The 21,864-nt window shown below is 28.3% G+C and overlaps 3 protein-coding genes and 1 long non-coding RNA gene across 8 annotated transcripts; 2 read left to right on the top strand and 2 right to left on the bottom strand.

The window, feature by feature from the left end:
• Positions 1–917: 917 nt before the first annotated feature.
• On the bottom strand, positions 918–4,064 carry LOC105428674 (uncharacterized). The gene is made up of 3 exons (XM_011641101.3): positions 3,650–4,064; positions 2,941–3,144; positions 918–2,549 (listed from the first exon to the last, which is right to left on the bottom strand). The coding sequence occupies exons 1-3, from the start codon at positions 3,806–3,808 to the stop codon at positions 2,241–2,243; spliced, it is 672 nt and encodes a 223-aa protein (XP_011639403.2). The 5' UTR covers positions 3,809–4,064; the 3' UTR covers positions 918–2,240.
• Positions 4,065–5,974: 1,910 nt separating this feature from the next.
• On the top strand, positions 5,975–11,079 carry LOC105433490 (uncharacterized). Its single transcript, XM_089076304.1, has 3 exons — positions 5,975–6,066; positions 9,125–9,425; positions 9,733–11,079. Exons 2-3 carry the CDS (start codon positions 9,164–9,166, stop codon positions 10,380–10,382), a joined length of 912 nt encoding a protein of 303 aa, XP_088932430.1. The 5' UTR covers positions 5,975–6,066; positions 9,125–9,163; the 3' UTR covers positions 10,383–11,079.
• A 2,028-nt stretch (positions 11,080–13,107) lies between these two features.
• On the top strand, positions 13,108–21,701 carry LOC112552740 (uncharacterized). Of its 5 annotated transcripts, none has more exons than XM_089076639.1 (6): positions 13,108–13,371; positions 13,483–13,551; positions 17,546–17,715; positions 18,673–18,883; positions 19,076–19,450; positions 19,842–21,701. In XM_089076639.1, exons 3-6 carry the CDS (start codon positions 17,693–17,695, stop codon positions 19,941–19,943), a joined length of 711 nt encoding a protein of 236 aa, XP_088932765.1. In that variant the 5' UTR covers positions 13,108–13,371; positions 13,483–13,551; positions 17,546–17,692; the 3' UTR covers positions 19,944–21,701. The 5 variants fall into 5 exon arrangements, with proteins under 5 accessions (XP_088932765.1, XP_088932761.1, XP_088932762.1 ...); XM_089076635.1 differs by having other exon boundaries at positions 13,111–13,371; positions 18,686–18,883; XM_089076636.1 differs by lacking the exon at positions 13,483–13,551 and having other exon boundaries at positions 13,111–13,371; positions 18,686–18,883.
• On the bottom strand, positions 15,138–16,305 carry LOC148936689 (uncharacterized). The gene is made up of 2 exons (XR_016139195.1): positions 16,061–16,305; positions 15,138–15,593 (listed from the first exon to the last, which is right to left on the bottom strand). It is a non-coding gene; the product is annotated as an uncharacterized LOC148936689 (long non-coding RNA).
• Positions 21,702–21,864: the final 163 nt, after the last annotated feature.

Raw genomic sequence — 21,864 nt, forward strand, 5'->3', positions numbered from 1 at the left:
ATCAATAAATATTCTCGGATGATGAAGTGAATGGCTTTGAATAGCAACGAAGTGAGTGGCTGTATAGACGGAACTAATTTTCAGAATATCGCTTCCAGGTAATGCATATATCTGACTGGGTCTACAAGCAATCTATCTCTATCTAGTCAGCTAAATCTGTTGAGAACAAATTCTGCAAAGCGTTTGCTGCAAATTTTATCGACAAAAAGACTACAGATTTGTTATAAGATATATATAATGTATATTCAACCCGTACTTTATAGGCAAACGTTTTTATCTGTCTGACCATTGAAGCATATGATACTTATCGTATAATAAAACCGGATAAATATTGAAAGGATGTTATTTTTAAGTCGATATATACATAAATATTTGGATTTAACTTCAAATCCTGATTAGGGTGATATTTTTCGCGATAAGATATTCTGTAGAAAATTTTTAATCGATAAGAATGATTATTAAGCAATAAGATCCAGCTTTGATTAAAAATATCTATATGATTTCATAATAAACACATCTGTCTTTAAATATTTAAATTTTATCAGATTTTGTTTGTCAACTTTGATATTATCATATCTTGTTTTCTTACATCTTATGATTTAATTGCATATCATTACAGCAGATGTTAACTGCCCAAAGTAATAGATTTATTGAGGGCGCATTTGATGCGTTTAAAAAACATTAAACTTGCCTCGTTCATTCACGAAATGCCTTGGGCAATGTATGAATCGGCCTTGCAAATTACAAACGTGATATTATTCGCATGATAATATCATGTAACAGTATTACGTTTAAGAATAATCGAAGGATTTCAAGTGAAAGTGTTTTTTCTAATGTGAGAGAGGTTGCGACCTGAGAAAAATCAAGGTTTTATCCGGAATTAAATCTAATTTCATGTTCGCGTGAAATCTTAAAAGTTGTATCTTTTTTTTGGGAATGGTCTTAAAAATTGCATCGTAATTAATTATTCACATATATTTTTGCTATATCTTTATCAGTAATAAAAATATGGTTCAGCAATTGATGAATATCATTATGAAAAGACTAAATATAAATCAAGGATTTATAAATCAAGGATTCAAAGAGAAAGTCTTATGATGCGTGAGAAAAAGTATCGCTTAAGGTAAACTATAATAGGATTGTTGATCCAAATACCAGTATTGATGATTCAAGTACATTTTCTTCTCTATATTTTTTTTAAATTAACTGACCAGTATATAATTCCACATTGCGTTTCTGATATTATAATGAAAGTGCGAACGAGATGCATTTGCGGTATAGAAAGGCCAGCAATAACCGAAGCATGACGCCTACTTCAATTCACGAACTATGTCACGATTTCAATGTAAATGTCAGCGTACGTACAATGTTATATAATTGTATATTAAAAGTTATGGCATAAATGTGGTATAACATTTTTTTCATTGAATATCTATACTTTAATATTATCTGAGGGATTACTTTTCATTCAAAAACAATTCCTTGCAGGAAATCTTAATTATTTAGTTACTTAGTTTTTTCCATTATTTCCAATATTGTTAGTTTTGTTATTTTTATTTGATTTAAAGCTTGTAAAATCTTCATATTTTATAAAACTATAGTTATTTATAAATATATGCGAAATAATATTTTAATCTATATTTTTCTTCCACAAAAGTCTTTGTTCTTGCAAATCATATGTAAACTTTTGATAATTACAGTAATATAAAAATGTTTATGACATTAAGTTTTCTGGACATTGCAAGAATTGCAACTATTTTTATTGCGATTCTTATTACACGCGCACGCGTAAGTATTGTTAGAATTACTAATACTTTCAGCTTACAGAGATACTTTCTATTCTATTATTCTTACAAAGTATCACGGTATTTACAAACAAATATTAAATAAAAAAGAAAAGTTTTGAATTAATCTTATATTACACATTGTAGATATATAATTATTTGAATATATTTTCAATTCTATTGAATTATTTCAATAGAAATTTAGAAACCAACAAGATCCTGCTTGCCGAGAAATTGGCTATGATTTTCTTAATATGTACTATTTATTAATATCGTAGTCGACGTATATAATTATGCATTGTTCATTATTTTATTTTCAAAAACCACATACAAAAAATTGTTTATTTGTCTATTCAGTTTACATTAAATAAGTTTATTGTTAGCAATTGATTGACATTAGTTTTGTAATTGATATTTAATAAATCTTAATGTAATGGTCCATTGTGATAATATGTCTTAAGAAGCTCGCGATATACCTAAGCGCGCTGCACGCAATTTTCTGAGATGCGCCAATTTTCTTTTGTTTCTAGCAGCATTTATCTTCGCCTCATTCGCAGCAGCATTGGCTTTAGCCACTGCACGATTTGTATTTGCAAGATCTTGTCGGGCACTTTGTAATTGATTCAATAACTCATCCACTCGTCTCTTGGCCGCTTCTAGTAGCTCCTCCTTTTCTCGTAGCGATTTCTGCGCCCCGCTCGCAACTATCTGCGTGCTTGCTGCATTCGATTTGGCCATACGTATTGCATTCGTCAACGTTTTCAACTGCATTTTTAGAAAATTGTTAGCTGCAGAGACGCTTAACGCTTTAGATTTAAAGATAATTTAAGTATGCTTTTAAGTATGCTTTCACGGTTACTATTTTCAAAATGGCTAATATTTTTCCGGGCATTATTCGTGTATTATCCATTATACATTGTTGAATGCCAACGTGAACATTCGTGAACATTGCAGTTTACTTCATCAGGGCGAGAAGCAGCCTGATACTGTGCTGACAGTACAATGTCAGGCTGCTCCTCGCCCTGATGAAGTAAAATGCAAAATGTTAGACTTCATTCAGATTAATATTACATATTGTTCGCATTTAACTCGTAATATTACATGTATTTCTATATATCTAGTTTTTCCTATTATATACCTGATTTCTATCGTATACCTGATCTTGTGATTGCTGCGCCGCTTGAACTGCGACATTGACGTTAGCTTGTGCTTGTTGTAAAGAAGATGTTTCTTCTCGGACTACCGATCGTGCCTCTTTCACCTCATTTCGCAGCTGTTCAACCATCGCTTCCTTACCCGGTAAGACTGCTTCAGCGGCTTTTGCAGCTTGAACTGCCTTCTCTGCCAATTGAGCTTTCACCTATTACGTACATATATGTAGTGTATTTCCTCAACAAAATACCGATCTTAACATTCGTCGTATATCGCAAATATAATTAACGATGCAAATCGTCTGCGTGCCACCAATTCCACGACATAATTTTACACGATAAATTTTGTTAGATTATTTCCATACAGATACAGATCTCTAGTACAACTAGACCAAGAGATTAATAAAGTTACTTTCTTAATTCCACTGTTAGAATTTTTTTTATTTGAGAAAATAAATCCTTTATCTTATAATATATTTTTTAATATCTTACATCTTTTATAAATTATCTTATTATATATAAAATTATGTTATTTTTATATCTTTTCACTTTCATCTTTGATCTTTTATTTTTTTTATTTCTTGCAATGAATACCAAAGAAGCAAAACATATTGTAAATAAAATATTATCAAATCACAAGTCGAATTAAGACTTGTCACGAGTCAATATTCCAAAGCAAAACAATTCCTTGAATATAATAATATAGTCAAGTACTTGACGTGCTGCTTGCTGACCAACGATATTCTGTGCTTCAGACGCGGCCTTCGCTTCCTGCGCTGCCTTTTGTGCAATGTTAGTTGATTTTTCAATAGTCTTCTTCTGTAAACTCTTTGGTAAAACGCTACGGCAATTCTCGCTTTCTACATGACGCATATCTCTTTGATTCTATAATTGTTTTAAAAAACAATATTAGTATAAGCAACGATCTTTGTCTATTAATCATATTTTAACAATAAATATTTATATTAAAAATGTTAATTACAACTTAAATATCTAATTTTAATTATTCTGCTATTGTTATCAAAACTTCTACAATCATATCATCACTATAAAACAAAAAATGTGGAGAATAAGAGAGAGAGAGAGAGAGAGAGAGAGAGAGAGAGAGAGAGAGAGAGAGAGAGAGAGAATAAAGAGAAATTCTCTTAAATCTGATAACATCTCTCTCTCTCTCTCTCTCTCTTTCTCTTTCTTTTAGGTTTATTAAAATTATTAATAATGAGGTATTTATTAATAATTACGAAATATTAATAACTCAGACTTTTAGTATTAATAATTTTAGTATAAATAATTTAGAAATGTATGCAATAATATATTAAGATTGATCATGACATGCCGATGAATATGAATTATAGGCATACAAAAATACATTAAATTGATTAAAAACTGATACAGATAAATATGTGTGCATTTATTATTCAAAATTTATATTCAAAAAATACAAAACAAAGTTTTTATAAATAAATTTATTTTACACGGTTAAATGATAAATATATATATATATATATATACATATATAGATAGCTTTATAATTAAAAAACGAAAATATCCAAATTTATACGTTCTTATCCATGTTATTCACACAAAAATCAAAATTGTTCAAATTTGTTATTAAATTTTTTAGTAAATAGAAAAAATTAATTAAAACTTACTATATTAATTGGGACTTTATGAATCCGTCTACATTCGGATGCTACAAATATCAGTATAACTAGAAAATGAAATGGTTTGGTTATAATAGAAACGTCATTTATCTAAATCATAATTTTATGTATATCACATCAAATCATAATGTAAATAAATAAATCTATAATTTGCACTCACTGATACAAAGAATATGAAAAATATTCATTATGATGAATAAATGTGGATAATTGTGTCGTTTCTATTAAACAATCATAATGAATCATAAAAATGTGCATCAAATGCTTTGACTTAACCGCGAAAACAGATAAATGATTAGTATTTTTTTTCGAAATGTTTGATGATATTATGTGTGAAGTTATGTATTATTATGTAAGGCTTAATTTAACTTCTTCATATTTATACACTACACATACAGAAAAGAACACTTAAAAATATTATAACTTGATACGATTATAAAATGGCCCAAAAATTATATCTTCTTCAAGCCCAATCACGTATGTGCTTGGCTGATATTTTTAAATGTAATTATAAGTTTTAAATATAATAAAGGAAATAATAAAGGAAATTCGTACGCGATTTATAATCTTTTTGTATTTTTACGTAATTAACGCTTCCTTAATTCTACAAGGAATCTCACAGATAGAAATCGATATCTAACCGCGCAATCTTTTCTTTACGAATAAGCATTACAATATCTTGCTAAGAAAGCTTTATGAAGTACAAATATCAATGAATTTTTTGGAACATATAATTTATCGTATTTTTATTGAGTACGTTGCGCGAATGTGGCATATATTTAAAGCAGAACGGAAGAGAATGTAAAACTATTTTTTCTTTTTTAAATAATTTTATCAATATACTCAAATTGCAATCAAATTGTACCTTTCATAACATATGGTAAATACAATTTTAAAATAGTACCGAAGGTGTCATTTCTATTCAACTAATTTGTTAGATTCTATTAAAATGTACATAATGCATTGATATATATTTTGCGATTAAATAAATATATTCATAACATGTAATTCAGATTCTTTGCTTTCTTTAGCATTTTCATTCACAATTTTTATATTTATATTTTTATATCTATTTATTGTATGTACACATGTAAATTTAACATGTAACGCTTATTTCTATACATTCATTAAAATTATATTCAAACTTATTACATTACAAATAGCTTATTATAGGCTATCTCTAATCATATTAATAATATCAAATTTATTTTTTATTTATAATTTTATTAATCTAAACATATAATATTTGAGAGAAAGAAGGGGAAAGAGATGGAGAGTGAAATATAATAGGCGGAAAAGAATATTGGCAGGGCATTATTTTGAACGTCTGCAATCCCTTCCGTAAGTAAATCAGCTGAACCAGACAGGACTATAAGAACTCCGATGAACGAGTAACTGGTATCAGTTCTCAGCTCTTTCTTCAAGCAAGGACCTCAGCTCCTATTCTTTAGTATTCGATCGGCTTTAGTAAGTATAGAAATTATTTTCTACTACCTCTCAATAAGTTTCTTTCCGTGTTTGCATCTCACTCAGGCATAGAATAAAATTCAAAACAAATAATAAGCGAAAATAATTTTAGAAAGAAAATTTATTATTTAAAATCAAAATATTTAATACAAATTAGTTATTTAAAATTTAAACATAATATTACATAATTCTTTTTAGTTGTAATCTTTAAATGTAATAAATAATATTTGTTTTTTAATAAACATTTATGCTAACTTCCTTATATTTCATACTCGAGAAAATATTTTATAAGATTTGATCATATAAACAAAAGTTCTATTGACTGCCTAACGTAGATAATGCATGTTTGATTATACATTCCAAAAGACATATTTTGTCATCCAATTTAATGAGAGTAATTTTTCTTTCTCTCCTATCACGTTATAAGCTATATTTTTCATCTAATTTAATTTGATAGATGTATGATCGATTTTACTATATATCTTTTAAAATTTTAATAAAAAATATTATCATGAAATTGGCACATTCGTCTTTCATTTTTCCATGTTAACATGAATTTTTTCATATTTCTCAATGCACGTGCGTGCGTGCGTGCGTGCATGTGTGTGCGTGCGTGTGGAATAATATACTAGTATGTGTAGTATATGCATGCATAATGAAAAAGAGAAAAAGGAAAATCGATCTATACAAATATATAATCTACTAATGCTTCAAGTTTCATATACTTATTACTAATTATATAATCAAATGCATTGTTTCTTAATTTCTGCAAAAACAATGTTGTAATTAATATTTCTGCAACATTAGAATATAAAAAAAGATATTTGAATACAAGAACAAAAATATAAAGAAATGTAGCATTGACATAGATATACGAATATAGATGCATACATAATTTCTAGATCATTGAATCAAATTCTTTAATAAATATATAACTTAAATATTTTTAATTTTGCTATATACTTTCTTTACTAAGTAATATAATTATATTACATAATTTCAAAATTTATTGTATCATGAGCATATTGTCATACATGTATATATACATTGTATATATAACTCGATTTTCCCTATAATTAATTTTAAATTCTCGTCATGTTATAAGCAGCTTTGATTATAATTCTGCAATTATTATTACACACACACACACACACACACACACACACACACACACACACACGTGCGCGCGCGCGCGCGCGCGCGCCGGGTCTTGTATAAGATAAATCCAAAGATATAATTGACATACATGAGCGCTTTTCAGAGCGAGACGAAACCGGGTTTCCGATTTTAAACGATCACGATGCATAGTTGCGACACTTGGAAAGGCGGTATATGCGTCATAGATACGCATGTGCAAACCTTGGTGCATACAACCTGAAATTAATTATCGATCATGAATGCACTCCATATATGTTAATTTTGATTAATCAGTTTTGATCAATAAATAGCTTTTAATAGACACGAGATTCAAAATGAAAAAAATTAATTACTTTTTTATTTTATCCAATTGAATGAAGATCAATTATTCTTCTTTCTGTTCTTGGATAAACATACTTTATGAGATTACTGCTGTATAAAAATTTACGACTCAAGTTAATTTGATATTTTTCTTCACAAAACATTTTAAAAGACATTTATAATTGTATCGATATAGCGATCACTTTTAGTTGCATCATGGTTTTTATGCGTCGCTTTCTCTGATCACTCGATTCATTCAGTAATACCGCGGCGCGTTCAATTATTATACAACACTCTATACCGTATCATCGCCGCGACAATGATCCTCTTTTTCAGACTTGAATCGATTCGAAACAATCAACCAAGCTCATTGTGCAGTCATGCGTGTCATTGACAAAACTCGGAAGAAATTCTATTCGGTAGGAACAAGTTTCGCAGAGAAAAACGAATTACGAAACCAAACTATCATAAATAATATCTGAAACGTGCTACCGCACTTTTAAGATTTCTAGAGAGATTTTTGATTCAGTATTGCATTTTTTATTTTTAGGAAGAAAAGATAAATATTACACTTAAAGAGAAAATTAATTTTTATCGTATAAAAATTGATGCGCAGGTACGCGCGCGCGCGATGTGTGTGTGTGTGTGTGTGTGTGTGTGTGTGTGTGTGATGTGCCGATACTTGTGAAAAATTTATACAAAATTTATTTTGCGTATACATGTAATCGTGTGACTGCATGACTGGTCTCAAAGACTAAAGATCTGATCTATCGTTACTTCTGATTGTGTAGACGATAATGTTTTACGTAATTGAAACGTGACTTGATTTCGAGTATCGCGGTCGATCGACGTTCACCCTTGCGTAGTCAATGTGATAAAATATATAATATCAAGAAATACTTTCGACGAATCTATGAGGAAAGAGTATAATCCGAGTATTATCTGGCATGTTCATATTTTTGCGGTAGAAATAAAATGCGAGTTCTACTTTTACTTTTCACAATCATAACATAAAAACAATTTTATACAATAGAATGATATAATATCAGTAATATTTACATATTAAACATATGAAATGAATACTCATATCTTTGCGTTATAGAAGCTTAATTTAAAAGACCTTAACGTTAAATATTATTATTACAACTGAGCAGAAGTCCGTATCCTCCGTATATATAAGAAAAATCACTTTCTGCCAACGAATTGTCATGAAAAATAACAAGAGAGAATAGCGCAAAGCTGTCAAAGCTTGCGTTCAATTTTATTAATTTTTGTTTGCTTGTTTGTATTTATGTTTTCTCTATTGTAATAAAATTTGTTAACTTTTTTAAATAGAGTCAAGTAATTTTTCGAATAAGCGAGTGTACGTATGACGAGCGAGAGAACATCAGGCGAAAACTGTCGCAAATGCAATATAAGTCCCAAACAATATACTTATTTAAAAAATACTTTTGAGATAGTTTTAAGATATTATGACAGCTAAAATAGTCTTAAAACATAATAATTCTCATATTCTCTTGGCATAAATAAAATTACAATTATGCAATACATTATATTTTTTTCTAAAAAAATTAATTTTAATTTTATTATACTTTTACAGAGACATTTATTAGCCATAACAACAATTTAACGTTTCAACATGAAGATTCTGTTGGTATTTCTGGCTTATGTGACCCTTGCGCATTGTGCCAAAGCTAAAAAGCAGATTCACAATCAAGAAGTGATCGATGGATATGAGTTCGAATACGCAGGTCATGGTGCACCCGCGTTAGGCTTGATCGAATCAAATTCTCATTATGTTGAAGCTGCGCCTGTTATAGCAGTTGCTGCTAGTGGTCATCGTTCGAGTCATCTTCGGCCTGGTTATAGCGTGGGTGGTCCTTTGGCCAGTATTGCTAAAGGTAAAACCTCTTCCTGTTTAAATTAATCAATCATTTTTTGTTATTTCTCGTATATATATCTCTCTACAACATATATGTGAGTAATGAAAGAGAAAGATGGATAAATAAATAGATAGATAGAAAGATAGATAAATAGATAGATAGATAGATAGAGAAAGAGAAAGAAAAGGAGGAGAAGGAAGAGAGAGAGAGAGAGAGAGAGAGAGAGAGAGAGAGAGAGAGAGAGAGAGAGAGAGAGAGAGGGAGGGATAAGATATCAAATCATCTTGTTTGGTATTATACTATTATATTTGTGTAATGATTATAGGAGCCGCTGATCAAGCTAACACACAATTAAATCAGCAACCATCCGCTGCTGGACAAGCAGCATATGTAGCTAAAAATACTCTGGCTCAAGCGGCAGCACAATCCGCGGCGACAGCTGCTGCAGCTTTAGCCGGCAAACAGATTATAGTGATGGGTCTAGAACAACAATCGAGAGACGCGCAAGTCGCAGTAGACGGAGAAAAGCAACAATTGCAACAGGCTCAGCGGGCGGCTGCAGCTGCAAAAAATGCAGCGCAACAAGCGATGCACCAAGTGCAAGTGATTACCACGGCATTGAACGCGGCTCAAGCAACCGCCGAACATGCTGCACAAGCTGCATCGGAGGCTGCAGCTGAGCTGGCAGCGCAAACAACGATGGTGGGCCAGGCTAAAGCGCGAGCCGAAACGATCGCCGAGCAGCTCGCGGCAGCACGTTTAGACTTCGAGACTACGCAAGCGGCCGCACAAAAAGCCGCAAACGCTGCACAAGCCGCGCAAAACAATGCCGCGGCCGCAGCCGCGCATGCGGCTAATACTGCAGCTGCAGCTGCAGCAGCAAACCACCCAGCTTCTCTACACGATGACGAGGCGCTCGGTTTGGTGAACGCTCTACCGGTAGATGCCTACGAATATAAAAATTATCATCTCTGAGAAAGAGAAAAAAGGGAAAAGAGAAAAAAAGAGATACTCACGCTCATATTTCTTCTCTTTACAAGTACTTGTTCGGCAACATAGCGCGGAATATCGTTGTTTTTTTTTAACAACAACAAGCCATTTTTTTCTTTTTTTCTATTTTGTGAAACACAGCAATATATATCATATATCACTGTGTTCACGTGCCAGACTGCACAATAAAACATGGTTGCCATTCTGAATTCTCTGTGTACGTGTCACTTATTTTCTTTGATTATCAAAGAATGTATAATCATATTCTTCAGCCACCATAATTTTCTAATGATTTTCAGACGGATTTAAATTATTTTAACGAATATTTCATTACAAAGCTTTAATCGTAAATTATTGTATTTAAGATAATATAATTTACCAAATTAACTCAATTAGCAAAAAAATGTTTTTAAAAATGTTAATATAATATAGGAAATTATCTTTGGATAGTGTAAATAATCAATGTAAACGTTAAGTAAAACTTAAGTGAATGTTTTCTTCAAATCATTTAAATGAATAATGTTTATGAATTAATGTTAAATAAATATTTAATAAACATTAAATAAATATTATTTCTACAATGAGTTGTACAATGTAAAGTTAATAAAGAATAAACGTTTAAAAACATTTAAAAATATCTGTTGGTTTAAGAAATGACAGTTTAATACACACACACACACACACACACACAAGGTAATTTTGTGATATTATTCATTTTGTTGTGTTAAGCATCTTACATAACTGGCGCCAATGATTGGTAATAACATTTTAAAGAAGAAGTAATTAAAACTATTACCACTTGGATTAAAAGGAAGAATTTTTAATTGATATAAAGGTATACGTATCATTTAAGTTTCATTTTTTAAGAAGATAACACTATATTTGTAAAATAATCTTTTACAGCAATCAAAATAATATTAGCAATATGTAATTTGAAAAAAAATCTTCTTTCCATTCAAAAACAACACTTTCATATAAACACACACACATATATATATACAATAATATAACAAAATATTATTAAAATGTTATATTATCTTTAAATAAAATTTTAATTAAACTATAAAAATTCATTATAATTATTTCTGTTATGTTAACTTTTTTTTATCTTACACACAAATTAATTATAATTATATGCCATTTTTTATTATAAAACTTATACATGAATTAATATATTGCACTTAAATGCACTTAAATGCACTTAAATGCACATACGTATGTTTGGCTTCTTTTATTGCTTGTTTATATTAAGACTTATGGTTAATTATGAAAAATGCGTAAGACAATATGTTGATTCAAAATAAAAATTACAAAAAGATTGCTGTCTCACACGGCGAAGACGCGTTTATTATATACAGAGTGATTAGGAACAATCGCAATCCTCAAAATTATATATTCTTAATTTAAGATGATTTTTATCTTATCAAAATTTTATCCGAAGCTTAGTTTTTAATTATAAGAAGAAATAGAATTTACCGATTGATGAATACAAAAGATAGGCAGGGGCGATATAACTTACTAAGTTTTTTTACAAATTTCAGTTATATTTAATTGAGTAATATATTTAACTGTCGAAGTAATATCGTGGGATTACTGTTTTTTGGCATCATTTTTTTATATCAAATTTTTTTATACAAATGATATATGTTATTTGGATTGAATATATAAGTGGCGTCAATAATTGATAATATTTTTAATTTTTCACGAATACATTGCGCGTATACTTGACGACTTTTTTTATCTTTTTATAAAAAGGTAATTTTGTGATATTATTCATTTTGTTGTGTTAAGCATCTTACATAACTGGCGCCAATGATTGGTAATAACATTTTAAAGAAGAAGTAATTAAAACTATTACCACTTGGATTAAAAGGAAGAATTTTTAATTGATATAAAGGTATACGTATCATTTAAGTTTCATTTTTTAAGAAGATAACACTATATTTGTAAAATAATCTTTTACAGCAATCAAAATAATATTAGCAATATGTAATTTGAAAAAAAATCTTCTTTCCATTCAAAAACAACACTTTCATATAAACATCTTTCACGTACATGTTGGAGACTTCTTTTTATTTAAAAAAAAAAACAATTTTGTTGCGATATCACTTGTTGTGATATCACTTATTCTGTTGCGTTAAATATCACTTTTTGTTTCGTATGTTTTAAATTACATAGTTCTAAATACAAAATTGCAAGCGTTCAGTTAGTTAATACAGTTTATGTAATTTTACAACAAATATTTTCTTGCATGTTATACAGAATCTATCGTGTAGGCTAAAAAAGGTCTTGTCATTTATTATCTTTTTATACTTTTAATTATTGCATTTATATAATTTTGTCTTTGTTCACAAATTAGCAAATTGCGATGATGGCGTATGAATGGATAAATAATGTAACTTATTATAATATTACTATTTATTATGTAAAAATATTCTATATATGTATATATATTTTGTTTAAGTATTATTTTTATTACTTTTATAATCTCGGTACAAATAATCTAGATATTATCAAGGATTAATGACGATATAATGCATATGATAATGAAATGGCTTAATGATTGTCGCGAGTTGAATCATATTTAATATGTATTTCAATCGAAGAGCGCAATAATAATAGTAAGATAGGAAGATGTAACAGAGAGTCGACTATCCCAATCATCTAAGTGAAAGTGCTTTAAACACAGTTCATGTGCTTCAACCTCCCTGAGTATATCACGAGCCGAACTCTTACCAACAGACTCAGTATCATCTTCACCATCCTTCAACTTCCTGACCCGGTTCTTTACTTAGTCTTATATTGGTTGCTGCACAGAATGCATTTCAAAGATGCTTTTCAATTCTAATGTAATGTAATTTAATATTTAAACATTTATAAATAATCTCGTTGACAAATAGAGTACAGCGCGAATCTTCAAAAAGTGTACGTTTTATTTAAGGAGTTGGATAAAAATTGGTTGCAAATTTTCAAGGTATGCATTTTCGTTGATTTAAATTTATCATCTTTTTTCCTCTTTATAATAAACTCATTTTTCGACAAGTTTATATAAATATGAAAATTAAAGTATAATTTTATATTACAGTAATATATAATATTATATAAAAGGCAATTAAATTATTTTACAATTCTGTATCCATCACAAATACAAAAGGTAAGTTTGTAAATCTAATTTTTTTATTTACCTATTCATCTATTATGTTCATCTAAAACGCGAAATAGATTTGAAGATATTCGTATAGAATCGATTTAATTCATAGGGACTGAGAATCGCGCGCACGCCACACAACACACACACACACACACACACACACACAACAATTTATTCGCATGAAGAAAAAATGTAAATATCACTATTATAAATATCAAGTTCCATTCAAGAGTAATTCCGAAAAATTGTTAAATATATATTTGGAAAAAATAGTGTGCTAAATATTCTAAATAATTGAAGATGAAAACAATTGCTCCTTTTATAATATTGCCTTTTCTATTTAATAATAAATATAAATAATAATATCTACAAGCAATATCTTAACTGAAAAGGAATTTATTTAAGTAATTGAAAAATATTTTATAAAACAGGTAATATAAAAAAAAACTTGAAATTACTTCAATCTAAAGAAAGCTAAAGAATTGGAAAAGATTTATCAAAATTATATTAGTGCGATTTTAAATTCGCAATTATACATCTTAAAACATTGTTTCTCTATCGCGGCTGCGTAAATGGTTGTCTGAGTATATCGGAAAGTGTAAAGTATTTGAATTATATTGCAAAGCATAAGGAATGACGTAATATTCAGCACAATTCTTCGGCACTTTCTTCGATTATATTACGTTTATATATTCGTTCGATAGTAGCAACATTACATTTACGTAAAATCTTGATCGCGAGAAAGCGAAAGTTCGCAAGGAATCTAAGCAATACGACATCCGGATGGATGACTTAACAAGTGCAAATTGATGCTCGATGGAATCACATTCGTGTGAAAGGATGTCTGAGTTCGCTTTTACTTTGGACCACAATAGAAAAATCGAAAATCTGTATAATTAATAACATCTCTCTCTCTCTCTCTCTCTCTCTCTCTCTCTCTTTCTTAATTATATGTTTCTTTGCTCGTTATATCACAATCTTCTTCGATATTTCTTTTAAAATTAAATTTTAACATAGATGAATTTAATGTAATTATTTCAACAACGTTTCTGTAAATTAAATTTTTTTCTACTACATTTATCTGATGTATTTGTTTCATTTTATTGAAAGTTTACATGTTTTTCTATATTACATGAGAGTTATAAACTTATTATAATTATTTAACTAGAAAATAATAATGCAAATTTAATCATTACATTTAATTGTATTTGAAAGAAATACGCATTGAAATAAGATTTTTTTTTGAAAATATTTACATCGTTATTAAAACGTGACATAAATATAAACATAAGTTTTAAACATATAATTATAATTTATAAAATTATATATATATATATATATTTATAAAATTAAAGCAAACTCAAAATTAAATGTAAATCTTGCAAAATCAATACGAGTTTTGAAGAATGTGAAAAAAATACATCTTATAATGAAATGTCATTATGTGACACATTTATATTAATGTCGTTTTTATCATTGAATAAAATGCACTATATTTGTTAAACATGCATCAAAATGATCCTTACAATTTTGATTTACACGATGCGAATATATAGCACAATCACACAATTTGAGCATGTAAAACTAGATTCTTTCTATTTAAAGTCTACTTTATGCATCAAAAAATATCAGTTATAAGATATAAAAGTACAGAGTTGAAATTAAAATATTCACTATATATACATTAAATGAAATCTGATCAAAATGTTAAAAGTTAAATGTTGGTTTCAATTAGAAAACAGAATATAGAAAACGTAATATTTGATATTTCGATCGACATTGACATTTCTGGCTGAAATAATACTCGTATAAATAAAGGCACCATATATAACGATATTGCAATATAGTAAAAGGAAAAGTAAAATCAATTGCAAACAAATGCACTCAACCATAACAAATGCATTAAAATTAAATCTATCTGTATAAGAACATCCTCGATAGCAAAATTGTTTACGTCCACCGCTTGCGACAATTAGTCTCAGATCGTGTAGAAAGTAAATCCTTTCATCTCCTTTCGTTATAATTGCCACCACGATCATCGGTTACTGTAGACAAAGATATTTTTATAATTAAGTTATAAAGTACCAGTCATTATTTTATACAATTAACTTATATATTATTTTTTTATAATTTTATTAAACATACAACTTTGTCAAATCAAAAACATATGTATTTTATAATTAAAGAATAAAGAAGGCAACTCTCGGCGAACTCGGCCTTAAGAGTTTAACAATTCTTTTTTTATCGAATTTATATGTATAAATTCGAAATTAATTTTTGCTTATATCACGAATTACGTGTCGTTATTTTTAATTTTTTTAATATATACGCAGTGCAAAAGAATTGGGAGAATTGCTGTGAGAGAAGCGTCCACCGTGATCAGCTGACACAAACGCATAGTAAGTACGCATAAATGTATGCATGTACTCTCTCTATTTTATGTCAGCTGATCGTGGTAGGCGCCTCACGTAAACACTCACGTGTAACGGTGAATTGAGTCGCCCCTGCTTACCTTCTCTACCTATGCTGTTTCTATGCTGTTTCTCTTTATAACTTAAAAACTGAGCTCTGGATAAATTTTTGCCAAAGGAAAAGTCGTCTCAGAATATGATTAGGAATATGTCCCTTGAAGGACATATCGATATTATTTTGAATCAGCTTTATAGAATATGATTTCTAAATAAGATACGTTTCAAAGTTGTCTGCTGTCTATTCTGCTGTCTGTTGTATAATGATACACGCCAGATAGCAAGATCCGTTTGTATAATAATAGCTTGATAAGTCGCTTTTATCGTATAAAATGTTATTACTCAATATGTCATTGAAAACAGATTGATGTATAAACCATTCCTTATTGTAAAATTAACCACTAACATTCTATACTTGAAAAATGATTTTATGTTAACTTATTTACGCGCAATCCGCCGTTATAAATAATTTAATGTTTTATCTTAATAAAGTAATTAAAATAAATTCGTGAGGGGAAAAAAATTCTTACTTATACTATTAAATTTACGTATACGTAAAATGTTACGAGTGTGAGAATTGAGCTGAGTGTGAGAAAATATAACACAATACAATTACAAGCAAATTTACGCAACGTTTATTATCTCACGTAATTTACATTAATATGCTGGTACACTTATTCGTAATCGTATGAGAAAAGTAAATTAACAGATGAATAGTTAAACAAATGCATTATATAATTTCCGACAATGATGAATCACAGCCGTGATGGTACAATACAGCCAAGTAATCTTCGCACAAGCATTACTACTCTAGTCTGTACATGTCAGTTGCGCGTATTCGCGTTACACAACGCACACAAGTCACATACATACATTTTCAAGATAAACATACTGTTTTCAGATAAACATACTAAAATATTACATGTGCGATAATTTGTGAAAGCGTCTCAATTTTTTTATATACATTACGTGTATAACTCATTTAAACATACTATTTTATATAAATCTCCTTTTTTATAATGCGTCAATTTTCAAATTAAAATGCAGTACACATGAAATTTGTTAAATAATGATAAAAGTATTTCAAAAATTGTGTAAGAATATTAAAGAGGCAAACAAAAGAGGAAAAAGAAAAAAGACCAAAGTGACTCGATAATAACGCGGACAACAACAACAAAATAAAGTTTAAAAAATTACTTTTGGAAAATAACTCATTATTATCGTTATTATTGCTCAAGAAGTAATAAATCGAAATTACAATTTCTCTTATTTCTTCATCAAATTTCAGATACTCGCTTTATATATCTGTTTTATATATAAAATGTAATAATAATTGTACAAATGATTATATTTGATTATATTTTTTTATCGTTACCCAAAAAATTTAATATTAAATTGCGTTAGTAATAAAAATTATTAATAAAAAATATAATAATATTAAAAAATGTAATGACAATAACGTTACAAATAACACGTTACTTTTCAACTACAAAGATCGTCTTCTACAAAACATGATCTTTATATTTCAGATTAAAGCAGATCCATTAAAAGAGTGTGTCAGACGATATAACTGCAAACGACAGATGAGACGTGTAACATCACTATGAAAATAAGCAAACAAAGTTATTGGTCTCGATTGTTGTTGATAATTTTGACATTCACGATTTTTTCGAGACATGTTAATGCAGAAAAGGTTAAGGTAATTGATGATCATAAGCAATTTTTCCCACAATCTTTCCCCAAAGTAGCAAAAAAATTTGCAATAAATTGAATTAAAATAGTGATTTCTCTCTAATAATAAAACTCTCATAACTCTCATATCACAAAAATTTCTTCAAAAATCTAACAGTTATTTATAATTATTAAATTATATCAACATGCATTTTTTTCTCGCGTCATTCAGTTACTTTATAACATAAAAACGTAAAAAAATGTATATAATAAATATAATAATAAATAGAAGTGCAATCTTTTGCTTTTTGTATAATAGATTAACTCGTTGTTTCTACGATGATAAGCGTTTCAATACTTTACAGAGTTCAATAACGACACGATTGTCGTGTAAGACATCTAAATAATTTTTCAAAACATTCAAACGCAATGTACATATAAATTATAATAAATTTATTTATCCAAATTTTAATCTGTTAAGAAGAGGACTATTAGTCATAGATTTATCAGATCGATACTTTTCGAAAAATAATGATTCAAAGATGAAACAATGGCTGCGTTCAGCAGAAAAAGCAGATCAGTAAGCGCTCAGTGATTTTTCAATGTGATTGGTCCTTTAGATCTTCGTTGAATGTAAGTGTAGAAACCAATCATAATAAAGAATCATTGAACGCTCACTGATCTGCTTTCTCTGCTGAACGCAGCCAATATGTAATTAGTGAAGGTAGCGAAGAGATCGTTAGGAATAACTATGTTTAATTTTAAAGAACGAATATATGCCAATATGCCAGAGCTCGTGTAGAATATTAAATAATTGGTGATGCTCAAAGATAATTAATATTTAAAGGTGTAATATGTATAACACAATTATAAATAAATAATAAAGGACAATTAAATTTAAATACAATTTGCAACAATCGAAAATATGTGATTACAATTTATTATTTCGATAAATAATGATTCAACTTGTGCTTAATTGCGAAAGATTGCTATTGCAGAAAAAGCGGCAGATTTTTCGAGAACAGGTGTTACCAGCATTGGGTGGAAAAATTCCAGAGGAAGCCTTCAGAACGGATCGCTTGGCGTTGAATCGATTAAATAAGGAAGGCATTACGATACCAGATGGCATCGTCTTGGATGCTCGGCACGTTAGCAAGCATCTTCATTCGGATCAAAGAATGCCAGAAACAATAAAGGCATGTTCATGTATATACACACACACACACACATATATATATATATATATATATATATATCTCATGTTACTAACGTTTTCTTATATATCGGATATTTTTAGAGAATTATTATTTTATCAGTTATTATTTTATTCAATGTAAGTTTTGCATACTTTACATTTAAAGATATTTATTAACTTTTATTTAATCAAGGTCTATCTAACATCGGACGGTCGATACGTACCGCCGGAAGAGCAATCTTATTATAATTATCCAAAAACCGTCGACACAACTTACATTATACGAAAACCATTTATGTATACGAATCATAAAACATCAAATAATTTTGGAAACGTCAAACTTCGAAGTTATCCAAAATCACAAATCTACTCGAATTATAGACAAATTGTGTCGATCGTACCACCGGCCAAACCGGGTATTTACAAGCCTATTGTAGCGCCTCTTATATTTCCGGCTGACAGAAATCTGTTTGATTTATCCAGTTGGACAGAATATGATTGGGATACCGTATACAAATCGTTTGATGATTACTTTGTTAATAATCTTGCACTCTTCGATTCGCATCAGGTAATATCTTAATATTATTTTTCTTTTTTCGTTGCTTTCTGTTGTAACAATTATTTTTGTAAACAAAATATAAACAGCCTAGATTTTAATTATTTTGAAAATATTTTATTTTCAAAAATTTTAATAAATTAAAGCGTTTATATTTATAACCTTATGAAAGATGTAATTTTTTAATATTTTTCTTGTCAAATTATGATAGTCAAATCATTATTACATCAATTAATACGTAAAATAACGTTTTAACATATTAGTTATTAAATTATATAAAACTATTCTATATTCTTTTTATTACACTATAAATGAAAATATATGGATTAGAATATAATATTTGTATTTATATTTTTATACATGACATACAATTAACATAATTTCTTCATTTAATGTTTACTAGATTATTACAGATTATCAAGGATTTCTCAATGAGTTTCATAAACGATCTTTAAGGCATATAGGCTCAAAAGACGACATGAATCAACAACATTGCCAAAGTTGAAAGTATCAAGTAAAATTATCGTCACCACTTTATTAAGAAATTAAATCAAATATTGCCAATTCTTATGATTCTGCCTATACAAATCTTACGAATATACCGGAAACCAGTTTTTCTTGTTATGGAAGAAAAGAAATGGTTGCAGACTTCGAAACCAAATGTCAAATAAAAGCTCACTAATCTTTCTTCTCAATAATAATAACAATATTAATTGTCATTATTCCTATAAAAGAAATGGAAAGAAGTGAAAAATTGGGAAATTACAAAATTCTTATGTTTAACTAAATTAGGGACAATAAATAAATAATAATTAAACAAAATCTTGTAATTTTGTTTAAAATAAAATTATTTTTGTTATCTCTATATGTTTATAAAGGGATTACATAATCGTTTATATTATTCATAAATTAAATCTCTGTATATCAAAGAAAATGTTTTTAAATCTCGCATTTATCTATAATTCTGATACATTCTTACGGTATTATTAATGTATGTACTTTATCTTTATGGCAAATTTTATTAGGGCACTGCGCATGCATGCGCATAAAGTGCATTTTCTCACGACCAAATCACTAGAGTTTATCTTACAAGATTTAATTTTATCCATTTAATGATTTGCAAAGTCATGGAGCAATAATGTACAATATTATTAATTGTATCTCGTCACGATATTATTTCCAATCCAATGAGTGATCTCAAAACTCATCGCACATCAAAATTCATCATAAGTAAAATATTGTATACGATTCATGAAGTTTTACGTTTAATGTAGATAATCTACATCAACATTCGTTTATTATGTTAGAGTTATTTCTTTAACGAAATAGCTGACAGAATTGCAGCACACATTATAAAATCTTGATTCTCTTTTTGTGTTGTTGCGTCAGTCTTCTCGTACAATACGAAAACGTAGGGCGTTCAAATATCATCGTACGAATTGCATAAGACAAAAATATTCGATTTGAATGATTACAACTGTTGTTCTCTCATGATCATAGTAATTATAAATTAACGTATATATAATTAATAATTTTGAATCCATGTGCTTGTATGATCATTATTTGGTAAAAAATACAACTAGAATCATAAATAAATAAATATTTATTTATCAGAATATTTGTATTTATAAATATATTTATAATAAATATTAATCTGGATTAATAAAGTTACTGGAGAATTTATAAGTTTTTAAAATAAATGCGAGTATTCAGATCGAAATCGATCTTATCTTATTATTATTAACTGCGATATAATAAATATCTGCAAATATTTTATATATTTTATATTTTATTTGAAAATATTTATTATTTTTGCAGGTAGATTATTTTTGTACATTTTATAGAAATATTAAAATAGTTATAATATTTTTGTTTTTAATTAATTCTGGATTACTGAGTGCAGTTTTTAAATTTTTGTTGACGTTAGAATCAAAATAAAATTTATTTAAAAGTCTTGATTTTTAAAAAAATTGCAATTATTTTAAATATGAATTGGAGATATGCAAATTGATACTTTTATACGTTTATTTATAAAAGAGCGTAGAGAAAAGCGCTATAATTGACGGTTATTCAATGTCTGTAAGATAGAGGGCGATAATCTTCAGTGACTTTTCATTAGAGCGATGCAAGATGGTCGATGAAGTAGATTCCTTTCCTTGTGCGTGAATTAAAAAATAAGATATCTGCACTTGTTGTAATATAAATATATTATGCATAATGTAGAGACAATACTAAATAAATGAAGATAATAATTATTATAAAAGTTTTGTAAAATAAGTTTAATTTATATAACGTAAGAATAAAGGACAAAAATACATTATATTAAAATCTTAAACATAAAAATAAATAAATTATAATAAATAAGCTTTATTTCTAATGCTATTTATTATAATTATATAATATATTTAATATATAATTATATTTAA

Source organism: Pogonomyrmex barbatus, unplaced genomic scaffold, assembly GCF_055798465.1.
Source record: "Pogonomyrmex barbatus isolate J1 unplaced genomic scaffold, ASM5579846v1 scaffold2, whole genome shotgun sequence".
NCBI classification, from domain to species: Eukaryota; Metazoa; Arthropoda; class Insecta; order Hymenoptera; family Formicidae; genus Pogonomyrmex; species Pogonomyrmex barbatus.

Bases quoted from the DNA above. Each gene is read 5' to 3' on its own strand.
- LOC105428674 (XM_011641101.3), bottom strand. From the start codon at position 3,808: ATGCGTCATGTAGAAAGCGAGAATTGCCGTAGCGTTTTACCAAAGAGT. The intron at 3,145-3,649 runs GTACTTGACTAT...TGTACGTAATAG, and splicing joins GTCAGCAAGCAGCACGTCAA to GTGAAAGCTCAATTGGCAGA. The intron at 2,550-2,940 runs GTATACGATAGA...CTAAAAATGCAG, and splicing joins CGCAGCAATCACAAGATCAG to TTGAAAACGTTGACGAATGC.
- LOC105433490 (XM_089076304.1), top strand. From the start codon at position 9,164: ATGAAGATTCTGTTGGTATTTCTGGCTTATGTGACCCTTGCGCATTGT. The intron at 9,426-9,732 runs GTAAAACCTCTT...TAATGATTATAG, and splicing joins TTTGGCCAGTATTGCTAAAG to GAGCCGCTGATCAAGCTAAC.
- LOC112552740 (XM_089076635.1), top strand. From the start codon at position 17,620: ATGAAAATAAGCAAACAAAGTTATTGGTCTCGATTGTTGTTGATAATT. The intron at 17,716-18,685 runs GTAATTGATGAT...TTGCTATTGCAG, and splicing joins TTAATGCAGAAAAGGTTAAG to AAAAAGCGGCAGATTTTTCG. The intron at 19,451-19,841 runs GTAATATCTTAA...AATGTTTACTAG, and splicing joins CACTCTTCGATTCGCATCAG to ATTATTACAGATTATCAAGG.